Below are 23,971 nucleotides of genomic sequence, written 5' to 3' on the forward strand. Positions count from 1 at the left end.
AGCGGGTCATGCTGTGGGCATTGCGCTGCTGCTGCCCAAGGAGCGATGCTCGGGAGCCAAGGGCGGCGTTTGGCCGCGCTGTCAGAGATCTCAGGCAGCCCCCGCGTGGCCGCTGCTGTGCCGGAGCGATTGTTTGGGCTTTAATCGCTGCCGGCGCTTGTGGGCCCAGCTCAGAACAGGCGGAGCTGCCTGAGGAGAAGAGTTGCGGTTGTGGAAGAGACCGGACGGGAGACGCCGGGGGTTCATATTTTCAGGTGTCTTTTGTGTTTGTGTAGGGACCGGTCAGAGCTCAGAGCGGAGCGGGCCTGCCTGGCCTTCAGAGAATTCCCTTCTGTTGCGGGGGTGAGACCTTTTTTCCTTTTTTTTTTTTTTTTGCCTAATGTTTGTTTGGCGCTGGTTTTGGAGGGTTGTGTGGTGGGGTTTTTTGGTTTTGTATGGAGTGTTCTTTTCTTTTTTTCTTTTGAGGGGGGAGATGGTTGGGTGTTTGAACATTTCCGCGGCCGCGCGTCCCTCCATGCGCCGCAGATCCCTCTGCGCAGGGCCGGAGCAGCCCCGGCGGCCACGCTGTGTGCGGAAGGGCGCTCCTCGTCCCCGCTGTCCCGGCTGCCAGGAGCGCCCCGGTGGATGGGTTGGGATGACAGGGGCAGGTTCCCAAGGCTCTTCCCCGCTCCGGAGCGAGCCCCTCCGGGCTCGCGGGCCCCGGGGAGCGGCGGGCGCTGCTGAGGGGACCGCGCACCAACGGCCGCTGCTGCCCGCAGCCAATCACGGCGGAGCGCTGGCTGCCGCCAGCCAATGAGAGCGGGGCGCCGGAGCGGCCGGTCGGGAGGGGGGCGCGGCCGTTGTGCCCGGGCGGTTTGAAGGCGGCGGTCGGTCGGTCGGTCGGTCGGTCATGGCCGAGCCGAGATGGCTGGGGCCGCAGGGGGACGGCTGGGCACTGCCGCCCGGGAGAGCCGCCGGCGCACAGGACGGCGCCGAGGAGGCGGACAGAGGTGCGGGCTGCGAGTGCCGGGCGGGCAGGGAGGGGGCTGTGGGCTAGCCGGGAGGGACCCGGGCACTCCGCGCCCAGCGCTCGGGCGGTGCCGAGGGACGCGCGATGGGCCCGGGGCGGCTCCGCAGCTGCAGTGCGGGCCGGGCTGCCCGAGCTGCTCCAGCCCGGCTCGGCTCGGCTCGGGTCTGCCCCGGGAACCGGGATCAGCTGTCTTTATGCATGTTCCAAAATAATTTGGGTTATTGCTTGATACCATGTCTGGGTGATGTAGGCGGGGTTAAACAAGGCCTGATATGTACATGAATGGCAATGTAATACCTAAAGGGTTTTAGATCTTACCCGGAGAACAGAGTAAATTAGTACAGTAACTGTGGCTCCGGGCAGGTGGGGATAAATGAGACCCTCTTTGGGACAGGGTTGATGTTCTGGAGAAGAGAGCAACTAACCAAGTAGGATAGTCTCTTCACTAAGAATAATTCAGATGTGTTGTAGACAACAGGTTCATGATAGGTCTTAAGCTGAACAGGAATTCTGTGGGAATAGAGAAGTGAGTGATAACTGCATTGAACTGACAATTTGTGGGGTTTGCTTTGCTCCCTCTCCTCTTCCCAGACACAGATCAGGAAGATGCTGACTCCGGGAGTGACTCTGGCAGTCGTGGCAACGTGGGGACTGCTTTGGGAAGGGCTGTGCCAGATGGGAATGTGCTTCTTCCAGATATTTTTCACACCGATCATCTTTTCTTTTACGAGCGATTTAGTGCTTACCAGGATTACATCTTAGGTAAGTACTTTCAAAGTAGAAAAAGAAAGTGGTGTCAGTTTTCTTGTAGTGACTGTTTAAATGATCCAGTTGAAGTGGAGTCAATTGTATGTGAAGCTGGGAGATGCTTTTCATGCTGTAACCTCAGCTGCTCTAGGTGGTGGACCAGGAGGCAATGGTTTTGATATAAGTTAATAAAATCAGTATGATGGGAAGGCAGAGATGTTAACAGTGGATTCCGTGCCTGTTTTAGCTTGTCTTACTTGAATTTCTTTGTGTGTAGTAAGCCTGATTAAGATAAGGCAGAGGTTATGTGTTTAGTACCTTTGGCACTGAAATCTTCAGTACCTGGAGGGTTGAGTACTGGATCTCTTCTTCCAGAGAAGCCCAGAACAGATGCTTCTCCAACTCTCTCAATACTAAGAGAAACAGCAAAAATGCTGACTCTGACCATGAGCAAAACAGAAAGAAGAAAGAAAGAAGAAACAAAACTCTGGAGGTGGTAGAGGAACATTTGAACTGTGTTGCCTTTCATTTTCCAGTTATCTGAAGGACTTTTCTTTCATTCCTTGCATAAATGTACTGTCTTCAATTTTGTTTTAGCTGACTGCAAAGCTTCTGAGGTGAAGCAATTCATAGCTGAGTACCTGGAGAAGGTCCTTGAGCCATCTGGCTGGCAGGCAGTCTGGCGCACTGATGTGTTTCAGGTTGTTGTTGGGGTAAGTGGAATGTTGTTGCTCAGGCATTTTTCTCCAGTTAATGTCATTTGCCTCTGTAACAGACTGGTCATATACCTATGAAGTTTACCAGCTGGTAGAAAATAATAATAATAATAATAATAATAATAATAATAATAATAATAATAATAATAATAATAATAATGTTGTCATATCTAGGTGCCAGTGATGGCCAGAGCAATAGGAATTTTTTTCTAAGGGCTCATTGCTTGAAATGGAAGAGGGAACACTGAGTTGGTGTGAATGAGCTGTGAGGTAGAACTGCAAGGGCACAGAGGGGATACTCAGTCCAGAGCTGTTGGTTGTAATGTAGTTGATTTTTTTATGAGCAAAATTCTTCTTTTTAACCCACCTTGGTACTGACAGTGGCTCTTGTGCTTTGCATGCACCTGTCTTAGACTCAACTGGGACAATCCTTTTCTAGTTCTCTCAATGTCCAGGTCGTACATCTTTGTTGCAAGCCTTGGATGTTCAAACTTGCAGTTCCATTACATGGTTGAAGAGGGAAAAAGTTTGTACCCCCTCAGCTCTTCTGCCCAGTTATTGACAAAATGGCTTTCACTGGCCCAGACCAACCCTTGGATTGTTTGTATCCTGTGGGCACTTTGACAAATGAGTCCCAAAGAACTGTGAAGTGTTGATTTGTTTGAGTCTGAGGATATTGCTCTTGCCATTTTGTAAAAGCAGCAAAACAAGAAACCTAACTAGGGAGAAACTTCGTGGCCTTGTTATGAGCATTATGAGGGATTTGAATGAAGTTCTGAATGTGGAAAAGGCTCTCTAGGGGTGTGGTTCTGAGAGGCTTCATTCTGGGCTATCCCTTCAGCTGCAGAGGTGGCCTTGGCTGTACTGTGCCATTTGTGTTGGTTTGTGTGGGTCAGCTGGAAGCCAGTGTGCCCTCCTGACTTAGGCATGTCATGTCCCCCTTTCTCAGCTGGATCTAAGGTTCTTAGAGCTCTTCACAGCTCTTTGTTCCAACAGGTTGTTGATGTGGATTACTCGTCTCTGAAAGCAGTTGTGCAACTCGGTGACCCTTTCCAGTGCGAGTCACGGGACAGCAGCTTTACCTTGGAGTGCATGCAGGAACTCCTGGAGCTGAAGCAATATCAGATCCTGCTGCAGGAGCTGTGGGTTGTGTATGATGAGTCAGGAGAGTTTGACCAGACAGCACTGGCTGTAGAGCATGTCAGGTAGGACAGTTACACTCTGCTAATACCCTGTGGGTCATGTCCTGAAGTCTTGTGGCCAAAACCAAACAAGAAAAAAGAGGATCCAAAGAGAGTCAGTCCCGTTTTTCAAATCCAGCTTTTAGCTGTTTACTCTCTTTTGATGAAAGTGGGACTCAGGCCATTATGAATTTTGAACTTAGACACACAAAATAAAACTCTTTATGCAGTTAAAAAGCAAGCAAGAAGATGATTTCTCTGTATACTAAGCAGCTTACTTGACAGTAGCACTGATTTGGAGAGCGGTGATGCTTTGGGACGAATTCTCAGATTGGTTCCATTTGTGTTTCCAGTGCTGTTGCCTCTGCTCTCCTCCTTTCTATGATTAAACTCTTACTTTGCTTCAAAAGGTTCTTCTACCAGTGGCTCTGGAGGACCTGGGACGAGGAGGAGGAGGATGAGTTTGATTACTTCGTGCGCTGTGTTGAGCCTCGACTGAGATTGTGAGTGCAACACCTTTGATGTTCTTGTGGCAGAACCACAGGAAAGTGTCATGTGGGAATAGTGGCTCACAACTAGATGTAAAAAACCCCTGTGCACCAATAAACCAAAGCAAGTTTGTTCTAACAGCATTCACTGTCCGATGGTCAAACTTTGTATGGGGAGAAGGCCCAACTGAGGTTGCCACTTGATTTCTGAGCCCTGGTTTTGCCTTTAATCCTTGTCTTTCCATCAGACAGCACCCCAGCAATAACCATCATCACACTGGTACAAGTTGTAATCCTAATTTAAGCGGTGCTTATGCCTCTGGCTTTTTCTGGGGTGAATTTCTGGTAATTGTGTACCGTCTTTCAAGGTGGATGGGCACCTATTTAGAAAGTCAAATGTTTGTATCTGTTCAGATTTTCTGTTTTTGCTACTTTGAAATGAAATGTGTAATATAATAATATAGGCTGCAGAGAATCTTCACTAAAGTAGTGATGCAAAACTGCTCAGGTTCTCTGCAATCTTGTATTTGATCTCTGAGACTTGTAGATGACCCCTTGCTCTGAATTGCAGGCATTATGACATCCTTGAACACCGTGTGCCTTCTGGGCTTGTAGCTGATTACCAGAACTTGTTGTCTCAATGTGAAAAGCTCTATGGGAAGTTTCTAAACGTGAGGAACAGCATCTCAACCAGTGACTCGGACTCGGAAGTAGAAAACGTCTCCATGGTGGAAGGACTCAAATTGTATGAGAAAGTAGAGCACTTAAAACAAAAGCTAAAAGTGATTGAGAATCCTCAGCTGAGGTACTTGGTGGGTTTGTGCAAGGAGGAGGCCCTGAGCAAAATAACATGATACATAGGTTGTGTTTTCTGAAGAAGGAGCTGATGGCTGTGTTGTTCTTGTTGTAGGTATGTGTTTGGTTACCAAAAGTATGGAAGTCTCCAGGCTAAAGGACTGAGGACAACGGGTACCAAGGTCATACATGTTGTACCGTCAACCATTAAAGCAGATGAGTTCCAGTGGATGATGATGGACAAACTTTCCCCAAAATCTGGTGGTGAAGATGTCCAAGTGCAGGTGCAGTAATAGGAATTGTCTGCTGATAGTTTTTCCCCTCATGAAACAAAGCGGAAGAATAAGTTAATTTATCATGTGAAAGATATTACATTTGCCCAGAGCTGGTTTTTTGTCAGTTCAAAAAAAAAAAGTCACTGTAATTTATACAATAAGTGGTAATACTGGATGATACAAATAATTCTTTTTTATTTTGTTTACCTTCTGTCACCTATTTCTTCAGTAAATCATGGCAAGTCACTTGAGGCACAATTCAGATGTTTGCTACAATTCCTGAATTCAGAGCAGAAACTGTGTATTATTGGTGCCATTACAAAGGGTTTCTTTACAAAAGCAGCAACATTTAATTGAAAAGCAAAGTCTAAGGGCATAAATGCATCCATTTTTATAGCATTCTTCAGGAGCTGATTGTTGTTCTTTTTGTCTTTTGCAGGTTCACAGTGACCTCCTGACAGCTGTAAGTGCCTGCTATGAAGGAGACACAGTTGTCATCTTTCCTGGGCATTACATTGTAGATGGCGTGTTCTGCATTGCTGACTCAGTTGAACTAGAAGGTAGAAGGTTTGATAGCACAAAGGTCCATGAAAGAAGGAAATGGAATGAATTAAACTAGCTCTGCATAAGGATTTACTCTTTGCAGAGTTTGCTGGGAACATTTGCTTTTTTCTGCTGTTTCTGCTCTAGTGCCATGTCTAAGGCAGGGTGGAGTAAGTTCTCTCATTAGCCATGGTGCAAATAAACTGCAGATATTGCTGATTAATGGTGAATTTATTATTTCCTCCTGTTTATCTGTATAAATTGTGATTACAAAGGTAATAGAGAGGATTCTACAGGATTGTTGTGATCTAGGAAGCACAGAAGTAATTCTGAGAGGCTTCAGTTTTTAGAGCCACTGACTTGAGTACTTGAGAGATGTCCTTGTTTGCATGTCTTAAACTGCTTCAGGGGTACACTGAGCCCCACGGTCAGTACAGCCCTGGGGAATGCAGAGGGAAGGAGCCAGGGGCTGTTGGAACTTGGTTTACGGCACTTGGAGCACATCAGCAATGACTGTATTTTGTGAAGCATGTGGGTAAAGGAGGCACCTTTTGGTGTAACACATTTTTTTCTGTAGAAACAGACACAGCATATGTCATTCTATGATTTTTCTTGCAAAATATTTGTGTTTAAAATCCTTTTGCCTTGTCTAGGATGTGTTTCTCCTCACTCTTCTTGATAACTCAGTGCAATTCCTCTGCTTTAGGCAGGCCCATTCTGTTGCAGTGTAATTGTTTATCGCTGGGGCTTGTGCAGCTCACATACTTATACAGTGGCATTTTTATCTTGTCAAAGCTTCTTAATGGGAAGAAGGGTGAGAGTTTAATTTCTTGCCTTTCTGGACTTCAATTTTTCTTGCCCTTTTTGTTTTATGAGTGTTGTTTTCTTTCTTGCCCATCTCTTGTGTCTTTGATTTATACAGATAAACATGCTGATAGCCAGTGTACTTGCAGGATAAGGAACCTTGATAAAGTGCTTTATTTATCTCAAGACTGACATTGATCTCAAATTGTGTGTGGTGGTATTTGTTGCTTTTCAAGCTTTGAGGAAGCAGTAATACAAATGCTGCAGTAGCACCCCTTAAAGGATGAGGTGCTCTATTTTAAGGAGCAAGGCATAGAAGTGAGAACTTTGGCCTTAGCAAATGTGAGCTCAGTTACCCATTTGTTCAACTGTCTCAGCTAATTTTGCATTTTGTTGTGTGCCATTCCAGTAAGGTAAATTTGAGTTGGGTTCTGAGTGCCTGTACCTTGGCACAGAGGGGCCCAGGGAAGGGTGTAGCCTGGCACTTGGTAGAAAATCCTATTCAGTGTATTAGTACTTCAAGTTTTAAACCTCCATCTTTAATTTAAAGGTCTGTTAGGTACTGAGCACCTCTTTGTCACCAGTTATGCTTCACACCTGCACCTTCCCCTCTGCTTTCAGGCTATGGGATGCCAGATGATATCGTGATAGAAAAGCAGGGCAAAGGAGACAATTTTTTTGACTGTACAGGAGCCGATGTGAGGATCTCCGGTTTGAAGCTGGTGCAACACGATGCTGTGGAGGGGATTATAAGTAAGTGTCAAAGCATCCTGACCTTTTTGTGACTCTTTCATAATTTAGTGTTAGAATTAAAGCTGGGACCCAGTGTTGGAGTTCACTAGTTCCAACAAAATATTCTAGAGAGGAGCCCTACAGGTATAACTATCAAAGCTTCCTCCTCTTCTCAACTTGCTTCTAATGTGGTCATCAAAATAACTTATACTCTGTACTTCCAAGCTGTTGTGGGAGTTTTATCACAGTGCAAAAATGCTACAAGGCTGTCTATCTGTAGGAGGGCTTTGTCTTTGCATGACTGTTTCATCCAGCAATAACTGGTTTCTGTGCATGCAGATATCCATCGTGGGAAAACCACCCTGGAGAACTGTGTGTTACAGTGTGAAACCACAGGCATTACAGTGCGGATGTCGGCTGAGCTGGTGATGAAGAACTCTGATCTCTACGGGGCCAAGGTAGAGCCTAATCCTTAACTCTACCTTATTTCCTAAATTAAACTGAAGGTTTCTGTTTGGAAGTGGTACAGCCAGTCACAGCGTGACTTCTGTCGCTCTGGAGAGAACCTTTACAAATTAATTTGAGACAGCTACACGTTATTGAGTTGAAGAGATTGGTCCCAGGGGTCTTGTATCCTCTGACAGTGTCTACTGAAATGTCTCATGCTGGTTTGAGTGTGATGATGGGAAATGATGTTGCAGCAGCAGACATCTATGAAATAATAACTGATGCATTGCTGGAGTGATTCACATCCTGCAATATTTTTAAAGTGATTTTCTGTTTTCTCTGCCTGTACATAGTTTGCTTATGAAACCTTGTGTTTGTTCTGCAAGTGAAATGCCCTTTTGGACTCCTTGTCCATGGATTCTTACAGAAGGATGATAAACACAGAAATGAGCTGTGATTAGGACATTTTGAAGAATGATGGGGCTTGGGGTGTTGAGAGGGATGATTAAAGAACAAGAAAGTAATGCAAGGCTGTGCAGCTACTCTTCACCTGGCTTTTATGGCCTGGTGGCAATAATACAATCCCTGTGGCCTCAACCTTGAGTCTTGCTTTTTAATTTGTGGTAACAAAATTTTGCATTGTGCAATCTGGGAGGTGAACACACAGATCTGCAACGGAGTCATCAAGTGATATTGTAAATGTGCCTCAACTATTTGTGAACTGCTGCCAATTGTGTCTTGCAGGGAGCTGGTGTGGAAATTTATCCAGGGAGTACGTGCACCCTTCGCCGCAACAGCATCCACCACTGCAAGGAGGGAATACTCATCAAGGTCAGTCCCAGGCACAATGCACTTGTTTTCCAAAAGCCTACAGCTGCTAGAATTAGTGCCAGTAACTCAGGTTTAGGTTGGCTTAAAGCCTGGCTGCATTATGCTGAAACTCCTACATGTCACATATGATGATAATGGTACTTGTTTTGCCTTGGGTTGGCCACCACAGCAGTCAACTGGTTTGATTTCTTATCTGCCAGAAAGAGAAAATGCCTTTTGCAATGCCACTTGTATAGGCAAATTATCCAACCCTAGCCAATACACAGAACTGATTCCACCTAAAACTGGAAGACTTCAGCAGCCCTTTAGCTGGACATGACGTGTGGGATTTTTCTTTTGTTTTCTGCAGAGCTTCTTAGATGAGCCTTATGATGTTCCCAAGATAACCATGGTTAAGAATGTGATCCATAATAATGAAGGATATGGTGTGGTCCTGGTTAGACCAGGACCCTCGGAGGTAAAGGGTGCTTCAGCACAGGCAACAAAAGGTATTGATTTTTCTCTTCTTAGAAGAAACTCCTAAAACTAGTAAATCTAGTATACCCAGGCTTTTGGACTGAATAATTCATAATTTGTATTTGAAATGTGTGGCTGTCACGAAGTAGCAAACCAAAGAGTGAGTGGGCTGAGGTGAAGATGTTAAGACTGAAGAAAATGAATTCCATGAGGTTTTAGTGATGGGGCTGTTTTGCATGACTGTGGTGACACTCTTACTGTTTCCTGCCTTAGGAGATACACAACCTGCCCAGTCAGGTGATGAGACAGCCTCTGTGGAGGAGGTGGGGCAAGAACAACAACCTGAGTGTGTGACTGATGAGTTGGAACGTTATGAGCGAGCTGGGACTTCTGGGCAAACTGAAGGCAACTGTGAGATTGCAAATGAACTTGGGGCTACTGCTGCAAAGAAGAGCAAGAGGCACAAGAAAAGACTGAGTGAACTGGGAATTACAGAAGCTGATGAAAGCTTCCTATCCCAGGATATGTTTGTCTCTGTTGAGGGCAATCAGTTCAAGTGGAATGGGAAAGGAAGTTTTGGTACCTTTGTTTTCTGAGTGTCCATTGCAGCAGACAATTTTTACAGTTACTGATTAGATCACATGCCTGTGTTGTGTTTTGATGTTGTGCATTTATTTCCCAAGTGTAATCCTTATTAAAGAACTGGGGCTAAAAACCTCATTTTGTAGCTCTTTTCTCTCTTCCTTTCAGAACTGTAATTCTCAGGAGTGAGCTGCACCAAGTCCCAGAGTGGGTGAAGTTGGAAGGGACCACAGTGGGTCCATCAACAGGCCCAGCTCCCTCAGCCTCTCTCCCAGGAGAGGTGCTCCAGTGCAGCCCTTTGTAGCCCTCTGTTGGACCTGCTCCAGGAGCTCCATGTCTCTCCTGTCCTGAGGAGCCCAGAACTGGACACAGCATTCCAGGTGATCCTCTGCAGGGCTGAACAGAGGGGCAGGATCCCCTCCCTCAACCAGCTGGCAGTGCTCTTCCTAATGCATCCCAGGATCTCATTGGCCTTCTTGCCCACAAGGACACACTGTTGGTCCATGGACAGCTTGTTGTCCACCAGGACCCCCAGGTCCTACTCTGCAGAGCTGCTCTCCAGCAGGTCTGCCCCAGCCTGGACATCTCACAAATGCCTTGGAAGACAAAGCTCCTGTCACTGAACTGTGGGACAGGCCAGATCTCAATAGATACTGAGGCCACTCCAGAATGTTTTGATGCCACGTGGGAAGGGTAATAGGCTGCAGACACTGGACTTCTCAGGGAGGGTTTAGCTTTCTGAGAAGCTCCTCAGCTCAGAGTTCCTCCTTATGCCCACAGGCAAGCAGATTTCTTAGCTTCCTTGGTGCATTGATCATCCAATTCTAGCAGGAATAGTTTCCCTTTCCTGCTTTTTACAAATGCTTTAATCCCTGTGGCTCATATAGGAACATTAATAATTTCAGCTGTTTTATTGGGCCTGTTTCTAGTCGATCTTGCCTGACTGCTGTGATTGAGGACAGTCTGTGTGGGTCCACAGACACACCTCCTGGTCCACAGCCTGCAGTTTGAGCCACACAGTATGAAGCACTTGTGTAATTTTTGGTAAATGACTGGGTGGTCTTAACTCACTCTAGTAAACCCTTAATCTCTCAGCAGCAGATTAAAACCTGAAAGCAGTAGTCTAACAAAGTACCACTTTACTTGAGAGTCCTCAAAGAGTCTTTCAGATCTGTCCTTCAAAGGTTTATTTTAAACTGTGCCCTTTTGTGCTTTTCTCCAGGTTTGGTGTGCTTGTTTAAGAGTGTGAAGCATGTTTGTCACAGGTATTTATCACATTAGCACATTCTTAGTCCTCACACAGTCACCTGTGCAGCTGTTTTTAAAGGCAGTGCTAGTCACTGATGTGCCTCTGCAGTTTGGGAGAGAAATAGTGCAGGTTCAAGTTGGTGTTTGGCTGGCAGGGTGCCTTTTCTCTGAAATTAAGTGACTGATGCTCAATGCTTCCAACACTTTCCAATGGTTTAAGTTTCTACTGCTACAAAAGGAAATCTAATGACAGATGAAATACCTGTCAAAGAACATCAGTTATGTTACCCAATTAATAATAAGCCAACTAATTAACAGCAATCTACTGGCATGTGCCACCATTCATCCCCTGCCATAAACGTGGTTTGCAAATGAATTACTGAAACATGCAGTAAAAAATATTAACTGCATTTTATAGTGCTCAAATGGAGACCTAGAAAGACTAAAGTGATTGCCATGGCAACAAAGAAAATGTGTGCAAAGACGAGCAAAGTACACAGAAATGTCTTCTGTAGCAGTCTCTTTCTAAATTTCTTTTTTCTTTTGTGTATATTTGTTGTTTCTTTCCCATCACTATCACAGCTTTGCTGGCTTGTGTCAGCTGCTTATTCTACACATTTCATAGATATTTTATGATTTCCAAGCCTTATATTGTCTAAGAATCATACAATGGTTTGGGTTTGAAAGATCATTCAGTCCCAACCCCCTGCCATGGACAGGGACACCTTCCACTAGCCCAAGTTGCTCCAAGCCCTGTCCAACCTGGCCTTGGACACTTCCAGGGATGGGACAGCCACAGCTTCTCTGGGCAACCTGTGCCAGGGCCTCCCCACCCTCCCAGGGAAGAATTTCTTCCCAATATCCAATTCAACTTCTTGATCCATTCTCTTCCCAGCTCTACTCTGAAGCCTGACCTTACCAAAAAAAAAAAAAAAAATGGGGCGTTTGGAGGAGATTAAGATGTTTGCCTGTCATTTTGTAACTAATTACGATAGGTGAAAACCACATGAGTGTGGTTAAACATGCATGCCCGGTATAATGGTTAAATCCTGACAGAAGAAAAGTCCAGGGGACTAAGACATTCTCTTTTCTTCTGGGGTTACGAGGGACAAAGGTCGATTTCAGTGGCCCTTTGGCAGCTCCGACTCGTGCGATGTTGGGATGCCTTGGGCTCTTGGTTTCCTCTGAGCGGGTCATGCTGTGGGCATTGCGCTGCTGCTGCCCAAGGAGCGATGCTCGGGAGCCAAGGGCGGCGTTTGGCCGCGCTGTCAGAGATCTCAGGCAGCCCCCGCGTGGCCGCTGCTGTGCCGGAGCGATTGTTTGGGCTTTAATCGCTGCCGGCGCTTGTGGGCCCAGCTCAGAACAGGCGGAGCTGCCTGAGGAGAAGAGTTGCGGTTGTGGAAGAGACCGGAGGGGAGATGCCGGGGCTTCATATTTTCGGATGTCTTTTGTGTTTGTGTAGGGACCGGTCAGAGCTCAGAGCGGAGCGGGCCTGCCTGGCCTTCAGAGAATTCCCTTCTGTTGCGGGGGTGAGACTTTTTTTGCGAGGGTTGTGTGGTGGGGTTTTTTGGGTTTGGGTTTGTATGGAGTGTTTATTCTTTGAGGGGGGAGATGGTTGGGTGTTTGAACATTTCCGCGGCCGCGCGTCCCTCCGTGCGCCGCGGATCTCTCTGCGCAGGGACGGAACAGCCCCGGTGGCCACACTGTGTGCGGAAGGGCGCTCCTCGCCCGCGCTGTCCCGGCTGCCAGGAGCGCCCCGGTGGATGGGTTGGGATGACAGGGGCAGGTTCCCAAGGCTCTTCCCCGCTCCGGAGCGAGCCCCGCCGGGCTCGCGGGCCCCGGGGAGCGGCGGGCGCTGCTGAGGGGACCGCGCACCAACGGCCGCTGCTGCCCGCAGCCAATCACGGCGGAGCGCTGGCTGCCGCCAGCCAATGAGAGCGGGGCGCCGGAGCGGCCGGTCGGGAGGGGGGCGCGGCCGTTGTGCCCGGGCGGTTTGAAGGCGGCGGTCGGTCGGTCGGTCGGTCGGTCATGGCCGAGCCGAGATGGCTGGGGCCGCAGGGGGACGGCTGGGCACTGCCGCCCGGGAGAGCCGCCGGCGCACAGGACGGCGCCGAGGAGGCGGACAGAGGTGCGGGCTGCGAGTGCCGGGCGGGGAGGGAGGGGGCTGTGGGCTAGCCGGGAGGGACGCGGGCACTCCGCGCCCAGCGCTCGGGCGGTGCCGAGGGACGCGCGATGGGCCCGGGGCGGATCCGCAGCTGCAGTGCGGGCCGGGCTGCCCGAGCTGCCCCAGCCCGGCTCGGCTCGGCTCGGCTCGGGTCGGGTCTGCCCCGGGGAACCGGGATCAGCTGTCTTTATGCATGTTCCAAAATAATTTGGGTTATTGCTTGATACCATGTCTGGGTGATGTAGGCGGGGTTTAACAAGGCCTGATATGTACATGAATGGCAATGTAATACCTAAAGGGTTTTAGATCTTACCCGGAGAACAGAGTAAATTAGTACAGTAACTGTGGCTCAGGGCAGGTGGGGATAAATGAGACCCTCTTTGGGACAGGGTTGATGTTCTGGAGAAGAGAGTAACTAACCAAGTAGGATAGTCTCTTCACTAAGAATAATTCACATGTGTTGTAGACAACAGGTTCATGATAGGTCTTGAACAGGAATTCTGTGAGAATAGAGAAGTGAGTGATAACTGCATTGAACTGACAATTTGTGGGGTTTGCTTTGCTCCCTCTCCTCTTCCCAGACACAGATCAGGAAGATGCTGACTCCGGGAGTGACTCTGGCAGTCGTGGCAACGTGGGGACTGCTTTGGGAAGGGCTGTGCCAGATGGGAATGTGCTTCTTCCAGATATTTTTCACACCGATCATCTTTTCTTTTACGAGCGATTTAGTGCTTACCAGGATTACATCTTGGGTAAGTACTTTCAAAGTAGAAAAAGAAGGTGGTGTCAGTTTTCTTGTAGTGACTGTTTAAATGATCCAGTTGAATTGAGTCAATTGTATGTGAAGCTGGGAGATGCTTTTCATGCTGTAACCTCAGCTGCTCTAGCTGGTGGACCAGGAGGCAATGGTTTTGATATAAGTTAATAAAATCTGAATGCTGGGAAGGCAGAGATGTTAACAGTGGATTCCGTGCCTGTTTTAACTTGTCTTACTTGAATTTTTTTGTGTGTAGTAAGCCTGATTAAGGTAAGGCACAGGTTATGTGTTTAGTACCTTTGGCACTGAAATCTTCAATACCCTGAGGGTTGAGTACTGGATCTCTTCTTCCAGAGAAGCACAGAACAGATGCTTCTCCAACTCTGTCAATACCAAGAGAAACAGCAAAAAAGCTGACTCTGACCATGAGCAAAACAGAAAGAAGAAAGAAAGAAGAAACAAAACTCTGGAGGTGGTAGAGGAACATTTGAACTGCGTTGCCTTTCATTTTCCAGTTATCTGAAGGACTTTTCTTTCATTCCTTGCATAAATGTACTGTCTTCAATTTTGTTTTAGCTGACTGCAAAGCTTCTGAGGTGAAGCAATTCATAGCTGAGTACCTGGAGAAGGTCCTTGAGCCATCTGGCTGGCAGGCAGTCTGGCGCACTGATGTGTTTCAGGTTGTTGTTGGGGTAAGTGGAATGTTGTTGCTCAGGCATTTTTCTCCAATTAACGTCTGTAACAGACTGGTCATATACCTATGAAGTTACCAGCTGGTAGAAAATAATAATAATAATGTTGTCATATCTAGGTGCCAGTGATGGCCAGGGCAATAGGAATTTTTTTCTAAGGGCTCATTGCTTGAAATGGAAGAGGGAACACCGAGTTGGTGTGAATGAGCTGTGAGGTAGAACTGCAAGGGCACAGAGGGGATACTCAGTCCAGAGCTGTTGGTTGTAATGTAGTTGATTTTTTTATCAGTAAGATTCTTCTTTTTAACCCACCTTGGTACTGACAGTGGCTCTTGTGCTTTGCATACACCTGTCTTAGACTCAGCTGGGATAATCCTTTTCTAGTTCTCTCAATGTCCAGGTCGTACATCTTTGTTGCAAGCCTTGGATGTTCAAACTTGCAGTTCCATTACATGGTTGAAGAGGGAAAAAGTTTGTACCCCCTCAGCTCTTCTGCCCAGTTATTGACAAAATGGCTTTCACTGGCCCAGACCAACCCTTGGATTGTTTGTATCCTGTGGGCACTTTGACAAATGAGTCCCAAAGAACTGTGAAGTGTTGATTTGTTTGAGTCTGAGGATATTGCTCTTGCCATTTTGTAAAAGCAGCAAAACAAGAAACCTAACTAGGGAGAAACTTCGTGGCCTTGTTATGAGCATTATGAGGGATTTGAATGAAGTTCTGAATGTGGAAAAGGCTCTCTAGGGGTGTGGTTCTGAGAGGCTTCATTCTGGGCTATCCCTTCAGCTGCAGAGGTGGCCTTGGCTGTACTGTGCCATTTGTGTTGGTTTGTGTGGGTCAGCTGGAAGCCAGTGTGCCCTCCTGACTTAGGCATGTCATGTCCCCCTTTCTCAGCTGGATCTAAGGTTCTGAGAGCTCTTCACAGCTCTTTGTTCCAACAGGTTGTTGATGTGGATTACTCGTCTCTGAAAGCAGTTGTGCAGCTCGGTGACCCTTTCCTGTGCGAGTCACGGGACAGCAGCTTTACCTTGGAGTGCATGCAGGAACTCCTGGAGCTGAAGCAATATCAGATCCTGCTGCAGGAGCTGTGGGTTGTGTATGATGAGTCAGGAGAGTTTGACCAGACAGCACTGGCTGTAGAGCATGTCAGGTAGGACAGTTACACTGCTAATACCCCGTGGGTCATGTCCTGAAGTCTTGTGGCCAAAACCCAACAAGAAAAAAGAGGATCCAAAGAGAGTCAGTCCCGTTTTTCAAATCCAGCTTTTAGCTGTTTACTCTCTTTTGATGAATGTGGGACTCAGACCATTATGAATTTTGAACTTAGACATACAAAAGAAAACTCTTTATGCAGTTAAAAAGCAGGCAAGAAGATGATTTCTCTGTATACTAAGCAGCTTACTTGACAGTAGCACTGATTTGGAGAGCGGTGATGCTTTGGGACGAATTCTCAGATTGGTTCCATTTGTGTTTCCAGTGCTGTTGCCTCTACTCTCCTCCTTTCCATGATTAAACTCTTACTTTGCTTCAAAAGGTTCTTCTACCAGTGGCTCTGGAGGACCTGGGACGAGGAGGAGGAGGATGAGTTTGATTACTTCGTGCGCTGTGTTGAGCCTCGACTGAGATTGTGAGTGCAACACCTTTGATGTTCTTGTGGCAGAACCACAGGAAAGTGTCATGTGGGAATAGTGGCTCACAACTAGATGTAAAAAACCCCTGTGCACCAATAAACCAAAGCAAGTTTGTTCTAACAGCATTCACTGTCCGATGGTCAAACTTTGTATGGGGAGAAGGCCCAGCTGAGGTTGCCACTTGATTTCTGAGCCCTGGTTTTCCCTTTAATCCTTGACCTTCCATCAGACAGCACCCCAGCCATAACCATCATCACACTGGTACAAGTTGTAATCCTAATAAAAGCTGTGCTTATGCCTCTGGCTTTTTCTGGGGTGAATTTCTGGTAATTGTGCACCATTTTTCAAGGTGGATGGGCAACTTTTTAGAAAGTCAAATGTTTGTGTGTGTTCAGATTTTCTGTTTTTGCTGCTTTCCAATGAAATGTGTAATATAATAATATAGGCTGCAGAGAATCTTGACTAAAGTAGTGATGCAAAACTGCTCAGGTTCTCTGCAATCTTGTATTTGATCTTTGAGACTTGTAGATGTGAAATATGCTGACCCCTTGCTCTGAATTGCAGGCATTATGACATCCTTGAACACCGTGTGCCTTCTGGGCTTGTAGCTGATTACCAGAACTTGTTGTCTCAATGTGAAGAGCTCTATGGGAAGTTTCTAAATGTGAGGAACAGCATCTCAACCAGTGACTCGGACTCGGAAGTAGAAAACGTCTCCATGGTGGAAGGACTCAAATTGTATGAGGAAGTAGAGCACTTAAAACAAAAGCTAAAAGTGATTGAGAATCCTCAGCTGAGGTACTTGGTGGGTTTGTGCAAGGAGGAGGCCCTGAGCAAAATAACATGATACATAGGATGTGTTTTCTGAAGAAGGAGCTGATGGCTGTGTTGTTCTTGTTGTAGGTATGTGTTTGGTTACCAAAAGTATGGAAGTCTCCAGGCTAAAGGACTGAGGACAACGGGTACCAAGGTCATACATGTTGTACCCTCAACCATTGCAGCAAGTCAGCTCCAGTTGTTGATGAGGGACAAACTTTCCCCAGAATGTTATGGTGAAGATGTCCAAGTGCAGGTGCAGTAATAGGAGTTGTCTGCTGATAGTTTTTCCCCTCATGAAACAATGTGGAAGAATAAGTTAATTTATCATGTGAAGGATACTACATTTGCCCACAACTGGTTTTTTGTCAGCTCAAAAAAAAAGTCACTGTAATTCATACAATAAGTGGTAAGACTGGATGATACAAATAATTTCTTTTAATCCATTTGTACCTGCTGAGTACACTATACAGTTTCCTTCCTGTGTGTAGGAAATGAGATGAACTTGTAATAATTCTACAATGAAATATGGTGAGGTGTAATACTTCCATTTAGTTTTGAAATACCTGTGTCTCTTGATGCTGCTGATAATGATTGAGAGTTTGAAGGGAGATACATTTATTTTAGAGCAGTTATATTTAGTTTTCGTGAATTCAGGCAGGACTTGCTACTTCAGCAGTTAAGGACAGTCTGAATTCCTTGGACCCAAATGCTTGCTGTGTTCTGATCAAGTTCATGAATTACAGGTGGCCACAATGGAGCCATGGGGAAGGTCCTGGATTCACTTTTAGGCTATAAATGAGATTTGATATGATTATGCTTACACTGGAATTTGCTGGGAAGCAATAAATGTGTAGTTTTTCTGTACTATTTTTATCCTTTGGCTTGGAATCTCCCAGGAAGGTTTGTGAAGGGTATCAGCCTGCCCTCTTTATCAAGGAAAAGGAACATATGGACCCTGTATTTGCCACTGTGATATCTGAACTGTTTTGGGGTGACTTGAACCAGGAGGGAAGGGTTCCACCAGTGTTCAGACCACCTGTGATCTACTAGGGGAATTGTTTTTTATTTTGTTTACCTTCTGTCACCTATTTCTTCAGTAAATCATGGCAAGTCACTTCAGGCACAATTCAAATGTTTGCTACAATTCCTGAATTCAAAGCTGAAATTGTGTATTATTGGTGCCATTACAAAGTGTTTCTTTACAGAGGCAGCAACATTTAATTGAAAAGCAAAGTCTAAGGGCATAAATGCATCCATTTTTATAGCATTCTTCAGGAGCTGATTGTTGTTTATTTTGTCTTTTGCAGTTTCACAATGACCTACTGACAGCTGTAAGTGCCTGCTATGAAGGAGACAAAGTCATCATCTGTCCTGGGCATTACATTGTAGATGGCGTGTTCTGCATTGCTGACTCAGTTGAACTAGAAGGTAGAAGGTTTGATAGCACAAAGGTCCATGAAAGAAGGAAATGGAATGAATTAAACTAGCTCTGCATAAGGATTTACTCTTTGCAGAGTTTGCTGGGAACATTTGCTTTTTTTCTGCTGTTTCTGCTCTAGTGCCATGTCTAAGGCAGTGTAATTGTTTATCACTGGGGCTTGTGCAGCTCACATACTTATACAGTGGCATTTTTATCTTGTCAAAGCTTCTTAATGGGAAGAGTTTAAGGGTGAGAGTTTAATTTCCTGCTGTTCTGGACTTCAGTTTTTCTTGCCCTTTTTGTTTTATGAGTGTTGTTTTCTTTCTTGCCCATCTCTTGTGTGTTTGATTTATACAGATAAACATGCTGATAGCCAGTGCACTTGCAGGATAAGGGATCCAGATAATGTGCTTTATTTATCCAAAGATTGACATTGATCTAAAATTGTGTGTGGTGGTATTTGTTGCTTTTCAAGCTTTGAGGAAGCAGTAATAGAAATGCTGCAGTAGCACCCCTTAAAGGATGAGGTGCTCTATTTTAAGGAGCAAGGCAGAGAAGTGCCTATCTTTAGTACCAACTACACTCTGAATGAGTAGATGTCAGGGGATTTAATCTTCTTACCTGGACTCTTGTTGGATAAGGCATTAGAGCAATAGTAGCAGCCAAAAACCTTTGAAGTAGGAGCATCAAGACAAACTTTGCTGGCACTAATCTGAGCAGCTGCTGCTTTGGTGGCTTTCTTGGGATGAAGGGCTGACTCACGAGAGATAAAATGTCACTTTGGTTAGTAGAACTTTTATTTTTTCTCCAGCCACTCTTTCAAGTCAGTACCAAGGTTGAAAGTATGAAGGTAGTAAGTCAGGGATAAATAAAATCTCCCAGGAACTAAGGAAGGTTAAAGCAGTAGCTGCTGCAGGAAGTCATGGCGAGGAGAACTTCCATGCTTGACAAATATGTGATGCCAAGGCACTTGAGAGCTTCCCTTCTGCTTGGGCAGTAGTTGTTCCAGCTGATTGGGGACCTTTAGCATCAGCCCCTCTGTGACCAGTGTTACTGGTTGACAATTGGCTTGAGCTCCTGTGGAACCCCTCGTGCAGGCAGGGCTACAGCCAGGACTGTGTTGTGTTGAACAGCACTGGGCACCAGGGGAATCTTTCCTTCTCTGTTCCTTGCCTTGCCTTGGCTTTCTTCTCTCTACTAGAGCTGCCAGTTCAGAGGTGAAGTGTGAAGCAAGCTGAAAGCATAGCTAGAGAAGCTGCAAGGTAGTCTGTAGGACAGTTAGTCCCCAAACTCTTGCCTTGGATATTAAGCTCTTTCTGGAGTGGTGTGAAGTTAAACCAGATCTGCCATTTGCTGTGCTGTGCTGCTCTCCCTTTATGTGCTGGAAGTAAACTGCCCCATGCACCTCTTCTCCAGGGGTGACCACAAACCAGGGGCAGTGGGGAAAGATTTCTTAGTATCATATGTTGAAGTACCAATGACTTAACTTGGCATTCCACTGGCTGTCTTTAAAACTTTCTGCCACCTCTTGTTCACGGTTTGTTCTTTCTTTTTTTTTAACCTTTCTATTTGCACATGGCAGCATTCATTTATGTACTTGGCTACAAGCTGGCACTCAGGCACTTCTTGTCTGAGTTTGTGTGTGCTTTCAGAAGATGATAGGACTCGGGCTGCTTTAATAGATGTTGCATTATTGCTTTCCTTATTATGATTGTTGTCAGTGACAAGCAATAAAAGCTTTACTTGCTCATAAATTTCTCTGTAAGTGTTTGAATGCTGACAACTGTGGATGGCTCAGTAAATCAATGTTGTCATATGCTTGTGAAAGCTTCTTTTTAATCTGAGTTCATCTGGAAGCCTGTGTAACACACAAACACTGAATTTTCACCCAAGTTTCATGTTGATTAAGGCTCATTAACAATATCAAGTCCTTTGCAGTTTTTTCCTTGTGTTGTGGTGAGGACTGCTTTTACCTTCTGTTCTCTTTGAAATCTCTGCCTGCTCTAGTGAATTTGTGTCCTTTGAAAGCAGACTGGAGGTGCCTGTGTGTCCTCATTGCATCTCCCTGCTCTGTTCTAACTTTTGGCAGTGAGAACTTTGGCCTTAGCAAATGTGAGCTCAGTTACCCATTTGTTCAACTGTCTCAGCTAATTTTGCATTTTGTTGTGTGCCATTCCAGTAAGGTAAATTTGAGTTGGGTTCTGAGTGCCTGTACCTTGGCACAGAGGGGCCCAGGGAAGGGTGTAGCCTGGCACTTGGTAGAAAATCCTATTCAGGGTATTAGTACCTCCATCTTTAATTTAAAGGTCTGTTAGGTACTGAGCACCTCTTTGTCACCAGTTATGCTTCACACCTGCACCTTCCCCTCTGCTTTCAGGCTATGGGATGCCAGATGATATCGTGATAGAAAAGCAGGGCAAAGGAGACAATTTTTTTGACTGTACAGGAGCCGATGTGAGGATCTCCGGTTTGAAGCTGGTGCAACACGATGCTGTGGAGGGGATTATAAGTAAGTGTCAAAGCATCCTGACCTTTTTGTGACTCTTTCATAATTTAGTGTTAGAATTAAAGCTGGGACCCAGTGTTGGAGTTTACTAGTTCCAACCAAATATTCTAGGGAGGAGCCCTAGAGGTATAACTATCAAAGCTTCCTCCTCTTCTCAACTTGCTTCTAATGTGGTCATCAAAATAACTTATACTCTGTCCTTCCAAGCTGGTGTGGCTCTTCTATTTTATTATACTGGGATAAGATCATTTGACTTAATCATTGTTCTGCTGTTAAGGCAACCTGACTCTGACTGCTGCACAGTCTGTGTCAGGCTACCTGGAGAAGGAAATAATTCCTCTTTCCACAGAATACCCCCAGGGCAATACTCAGCTGTAGCTGACCCAGCCAGTGCTCCACTGAGGAATGGCATATGCTGTAGGAGTGGGGTAAACTTTGGTTCTAACAGCAGGTTCAAACTGAGACTCAACCAATCCTAAATTGCTTCCAATGAGTTTATTGGACGTGGCCTCCTGTCATTGCAGAAGGGGCTGATTAGTACTTTACCTCAACAGACATTTGATTTTAACATGTTAAAATGTTTGTTAACACTTGCATGCATGTGTTTAATATCTTTTGAATTCAAAAGTCTTTTAGGAATGTAATGAAACGATTGTTGCTGTTGTTTAAAAAGAAAAGCCGACAAACCTTTGGCTGGTGCTCCCTTGCAGCAGTGTTCCTGCTTGTTCTAGAAAAACAGCACAAGTTCCAACCATGCATGGGCAAATCATTCAAATTAACCCAAAGTGGATAAAATTAAAATGGGAGTTTTATCACAGTGCAAAAGTGCTACAAGGCTGTCTATCTGTAGGAGGGCTTTATCTTTGCATGACTCTTTCATCCAGCAATAATTGGTTTCTGTGCATGCAGATATCCATCGTGGGAAAACCACCCTGGAGAACTGTGTGTTACAGTGTGAAACCACAGGCATTACAGTGCGGATGTCAGCTGAGCTGGTGATGAAGAACTCTGATCTCTACGGGGCCAAGGTAGAGCCTAATCCTTAACTCTGCCTTATTTCCTAAATTAAACTGAAGGTTTCTGTTTGGAAGTGGTACAGTCAGTCACAGCGTGACTTCTGTCGCTCTGGAGAGAACCTTTACAAATTAATTTGAGACAGCTACACGTTATTGAGTTGAAGAGATTGGTCCCAGGGGTCTTGTATCCTCTGACAGTGTCTACTGAAATGTCTCATGCTGGTTTGAGTGTGATGATGGGAAATGATGTTGCAGCAGCAGACATCTATGAAATAATTGATGCATTGCTGGAGTGATTCACATCCTGCAATATTTTTAAAACTGCTGCCAATTGTGTCTTGCAGGGAGCTGGTGTGGAAATTTATCCAGGGAGTACGTGCACCCTGGTCCACAATGGCATCCACCACTGCAAGGAGGGAATACTCATCAAGGTCAGTCCCAGGCACAATGCACTTGTTTTCCAAAAGCCTACAACTTCTAGAATTAGTGCCAGTAACTCATGTTTAGGTTGGCTTAAAGCCTGGCTGCATTATGCTGAAACTCTTACATGTCACATATGATGGTAGTGGTACTTGTTTTGCCTTGGGTTGGCCACCACAGCAGTCAACTGGTTTGATTTCTTATCTGCCAGAAAGAGAAAATGCCTTTTGCAATGCCACTTGTATAGGCAAATAATCCAACCCTAGCCAATACATAGAACTGATTCCACCTAAAACTGGAAGACTTTAGCAGCCCTTTAGCTGGACATAACGTGTGGGATTTTTCTTTTTTTTTTCTGCAGAGCTTCTTAGATGAGCCTTATGATGTTCCCAAGATAACCATGGTTAAGAATGTGATCCATAATAATGAAGGATATGGTGTGGTCCTGGTTAGACCAGGACCCTCGGAGGTAAAGGGTGCTTCAGCACAGACAACAAAAGGTATTGATTTTTCTCTTCTTAGAAGAAACTCCTAAAACTAGTAAATCTAGTATACCCAGGCTTTGGGACTGAATAATTCATAGTTTGTATTTGAAATGTGTGGCTGTCACAGAGTAGCAAACCAAAGAGTGAGTGGGCTGAGGTGAAGATGTTAAGACTGAAGAAAATGAATTCCATGAGGTTTTAGTGATGGGGCTGTTTTGCATGACTGTGGTGACACTCTTACTGTTTCCTGCCTTAGGAGATACACAACCTGCCCAGTCAGGTGATGAGACAGCCTCTGTGGAGGAGGTGGGGCAAGAACAACAACCTGAGTGTGTGACTGATGAGTTGGAGCGTTATGAGCGAGCTGGGACTTCTGGGCAAACTGAAGGCAACTGTGAGATTGCAAATGAACTTGGGGCTACTGCTGCAAAGAAGAGCAAGAGGCACAAGAAAAGACTGAGTGAACTGGGAATTACAGAAGCTGATGAAAACTTCCTGTCCCAGGATATGTTTGTCTCTGTTGAGGGCAATCAGTTCAAGTGGAATGGGAAAGGAAGTTTTGGTACCTTTGTTTTCTGAGTGTCCATTGCAGCAGACAATTTTTACAGTTACTGATTAGATCACATGCCTGTGTTGTGTTTTGATGTTGTGCATTTATTTCCCAAGTGTAATCCTTATTAAAGAACTGGGGCTAAAACCTCATTTTGTAGCTCTTTTCCCTCTTCCTTTCAGAACTGTAATTCTCAGGAGTGAGCTGCACCAAGTCCCAGAGTGGGTGAAGTTGGAAGGGACCACAGTGGGTCCATCAACAGGCCCAGCTCCCTCAGCCTCTCTCCCAGGAGAGGTGCTCCAGTGCAGCCCTTTGTAGCCCTCTGTTGGACCTGCTCCAGGAGCTCCATGTCTCTCCTGTCCTGAGGAGCCCAGAACTGGACACAGCATTCCAGGTGATCCTCTGCAGGGCTGAACAGAGGGGCAGGATCCCCTCCCTCAACCAGCTGGCAGTGCTCTTCCTAATGCATCCCAGGATCTCATTGGCCTTCTTGCCCACAAGGACACACTGTTGGTCCATGGACAGCTTGTTGTCCACCAGGACCCCCAGGTCCTACTCTGCAGAGCTGCTCTCCAGCAGGTCTGCCCCAGCCTGGACATCTTTGCCTTGGAAGACAAAGCTCCTGTCACTGAACTGTGGGACAGGCCAGATCTCAAT

At 45.8% G+C, this 23,971-nt stretch overlaps 1 protein-coding gene across 4 annotated transcripts; it reads left to right on the forward strand.

Annotated features, from left to right (window-relative positions):
* The first annotated feature begins 840 nt into the window (after positions 1-840).
* Positions 841-23,466, forward strand: SHCBP1 (SHC binding and spindle associated 1). Of its 4 annotated transcripts, none has more exons than XM_051805864.1 (13): positions 841-989; positions 1,601-1,771; positions 2,354-2,469; positions 3,469-3,677; positions 4,064-4,156; positions 4,713-4,946; positions 5,052-5,220; positions 5,651-5,771; positions 7,180-7,311; positions 7,630-7,748; positions 8,482-8,568; positions 8,918-9,056; positions 9,298-9,727. In XM_051805864.1, the coding sequence occupies exons 1-13, from the start codon at positions 890-892 to the stop codon at positions 9,618-9,620; spliced, it is 2,013 nt and encodes a 670-aa protein (XP_051661824.1). In that variant the 5' UTR covers positions 841-889; the 3' UTR covers positions 9,621-9,727. The 4 variants fall into 4 exon arrangements, with proteins under 4 accessions (XP_051661824.1, XP_051661827.1, XP_051661826.1 ...); XM_051805866.1 differs by lacking the exons at positions 1,601-1,771; positions 2,354-2,469; positions 3,469-3,677; ... (7 more) ...; positions 8,918-9,056; positions 9,298-9,727 and adding exons at positions 13,600-13,770; positions 14,352-14,467; positions 15,409-15,617; ... (7 more) ...; positions 22,641-22,779; positions 23,021-23,466 and having other exon boundaries at positions 844-989; XM_051805863.1 differs by lacking the exons at positions 841-989; positions 1,601-1,771; positions 2,354-2,469; ... (8 more) ...; positions 8,918-9,056; positions 9,298-9,727 and adding exons at positions 12,839-12,982; positions 13,600-13,770; positions 14,352-14,467; ... (8 more) ...; positions 22,641-22,779; positions 23,021-23,466.
* The last annotated feature ends 505 nt before the right edge of the window (positions 23,467-23,971 follow it).

The sequence above is a fragment of the Manacus candei genome, unplaced genomic scaffold (assembly GCF_025592945.1).
Source record: "Manacus candei isolate 608988 ecotype Guabito, Panama unplaced genomic scaffold, ASM2559294v1 h1tg000065l, whole genome shotgun sequence".
NCBI lineage: Eukaryota > Metazoa > Chordata > Aves > Passeriformes > Pipridae > Manacus > Manacus candei.

What these genes read in the sequence shown, in the direction of transcription:
- SHCBP1 (XM_051805864.1), top strand. Translation starts at nt 890, where the DNA reads ATGGCCGAGCCGAGATGGCTGGGGCCGCAGGGGGACGGCTGGGCACTG. An exon ending in ATTGAGAATCCTCAGCTGAG is followed by an intron (nt 4,947 to 5,051) that starts GTACTTGGTGGG and finishes TTCTTGTTGTAG; the next exon opens with GTATGTGTTTGGTTACCAAA. An exon ending in CTGATCTCTACGGGGCCAAG is followed by an intron (nt 7,749 to 8,481) that starts GTAGAGCCTAAT and finishes TGTGTCTTGCAG; the next exon opens with GGAGCTGGTGTGGAAATTTA.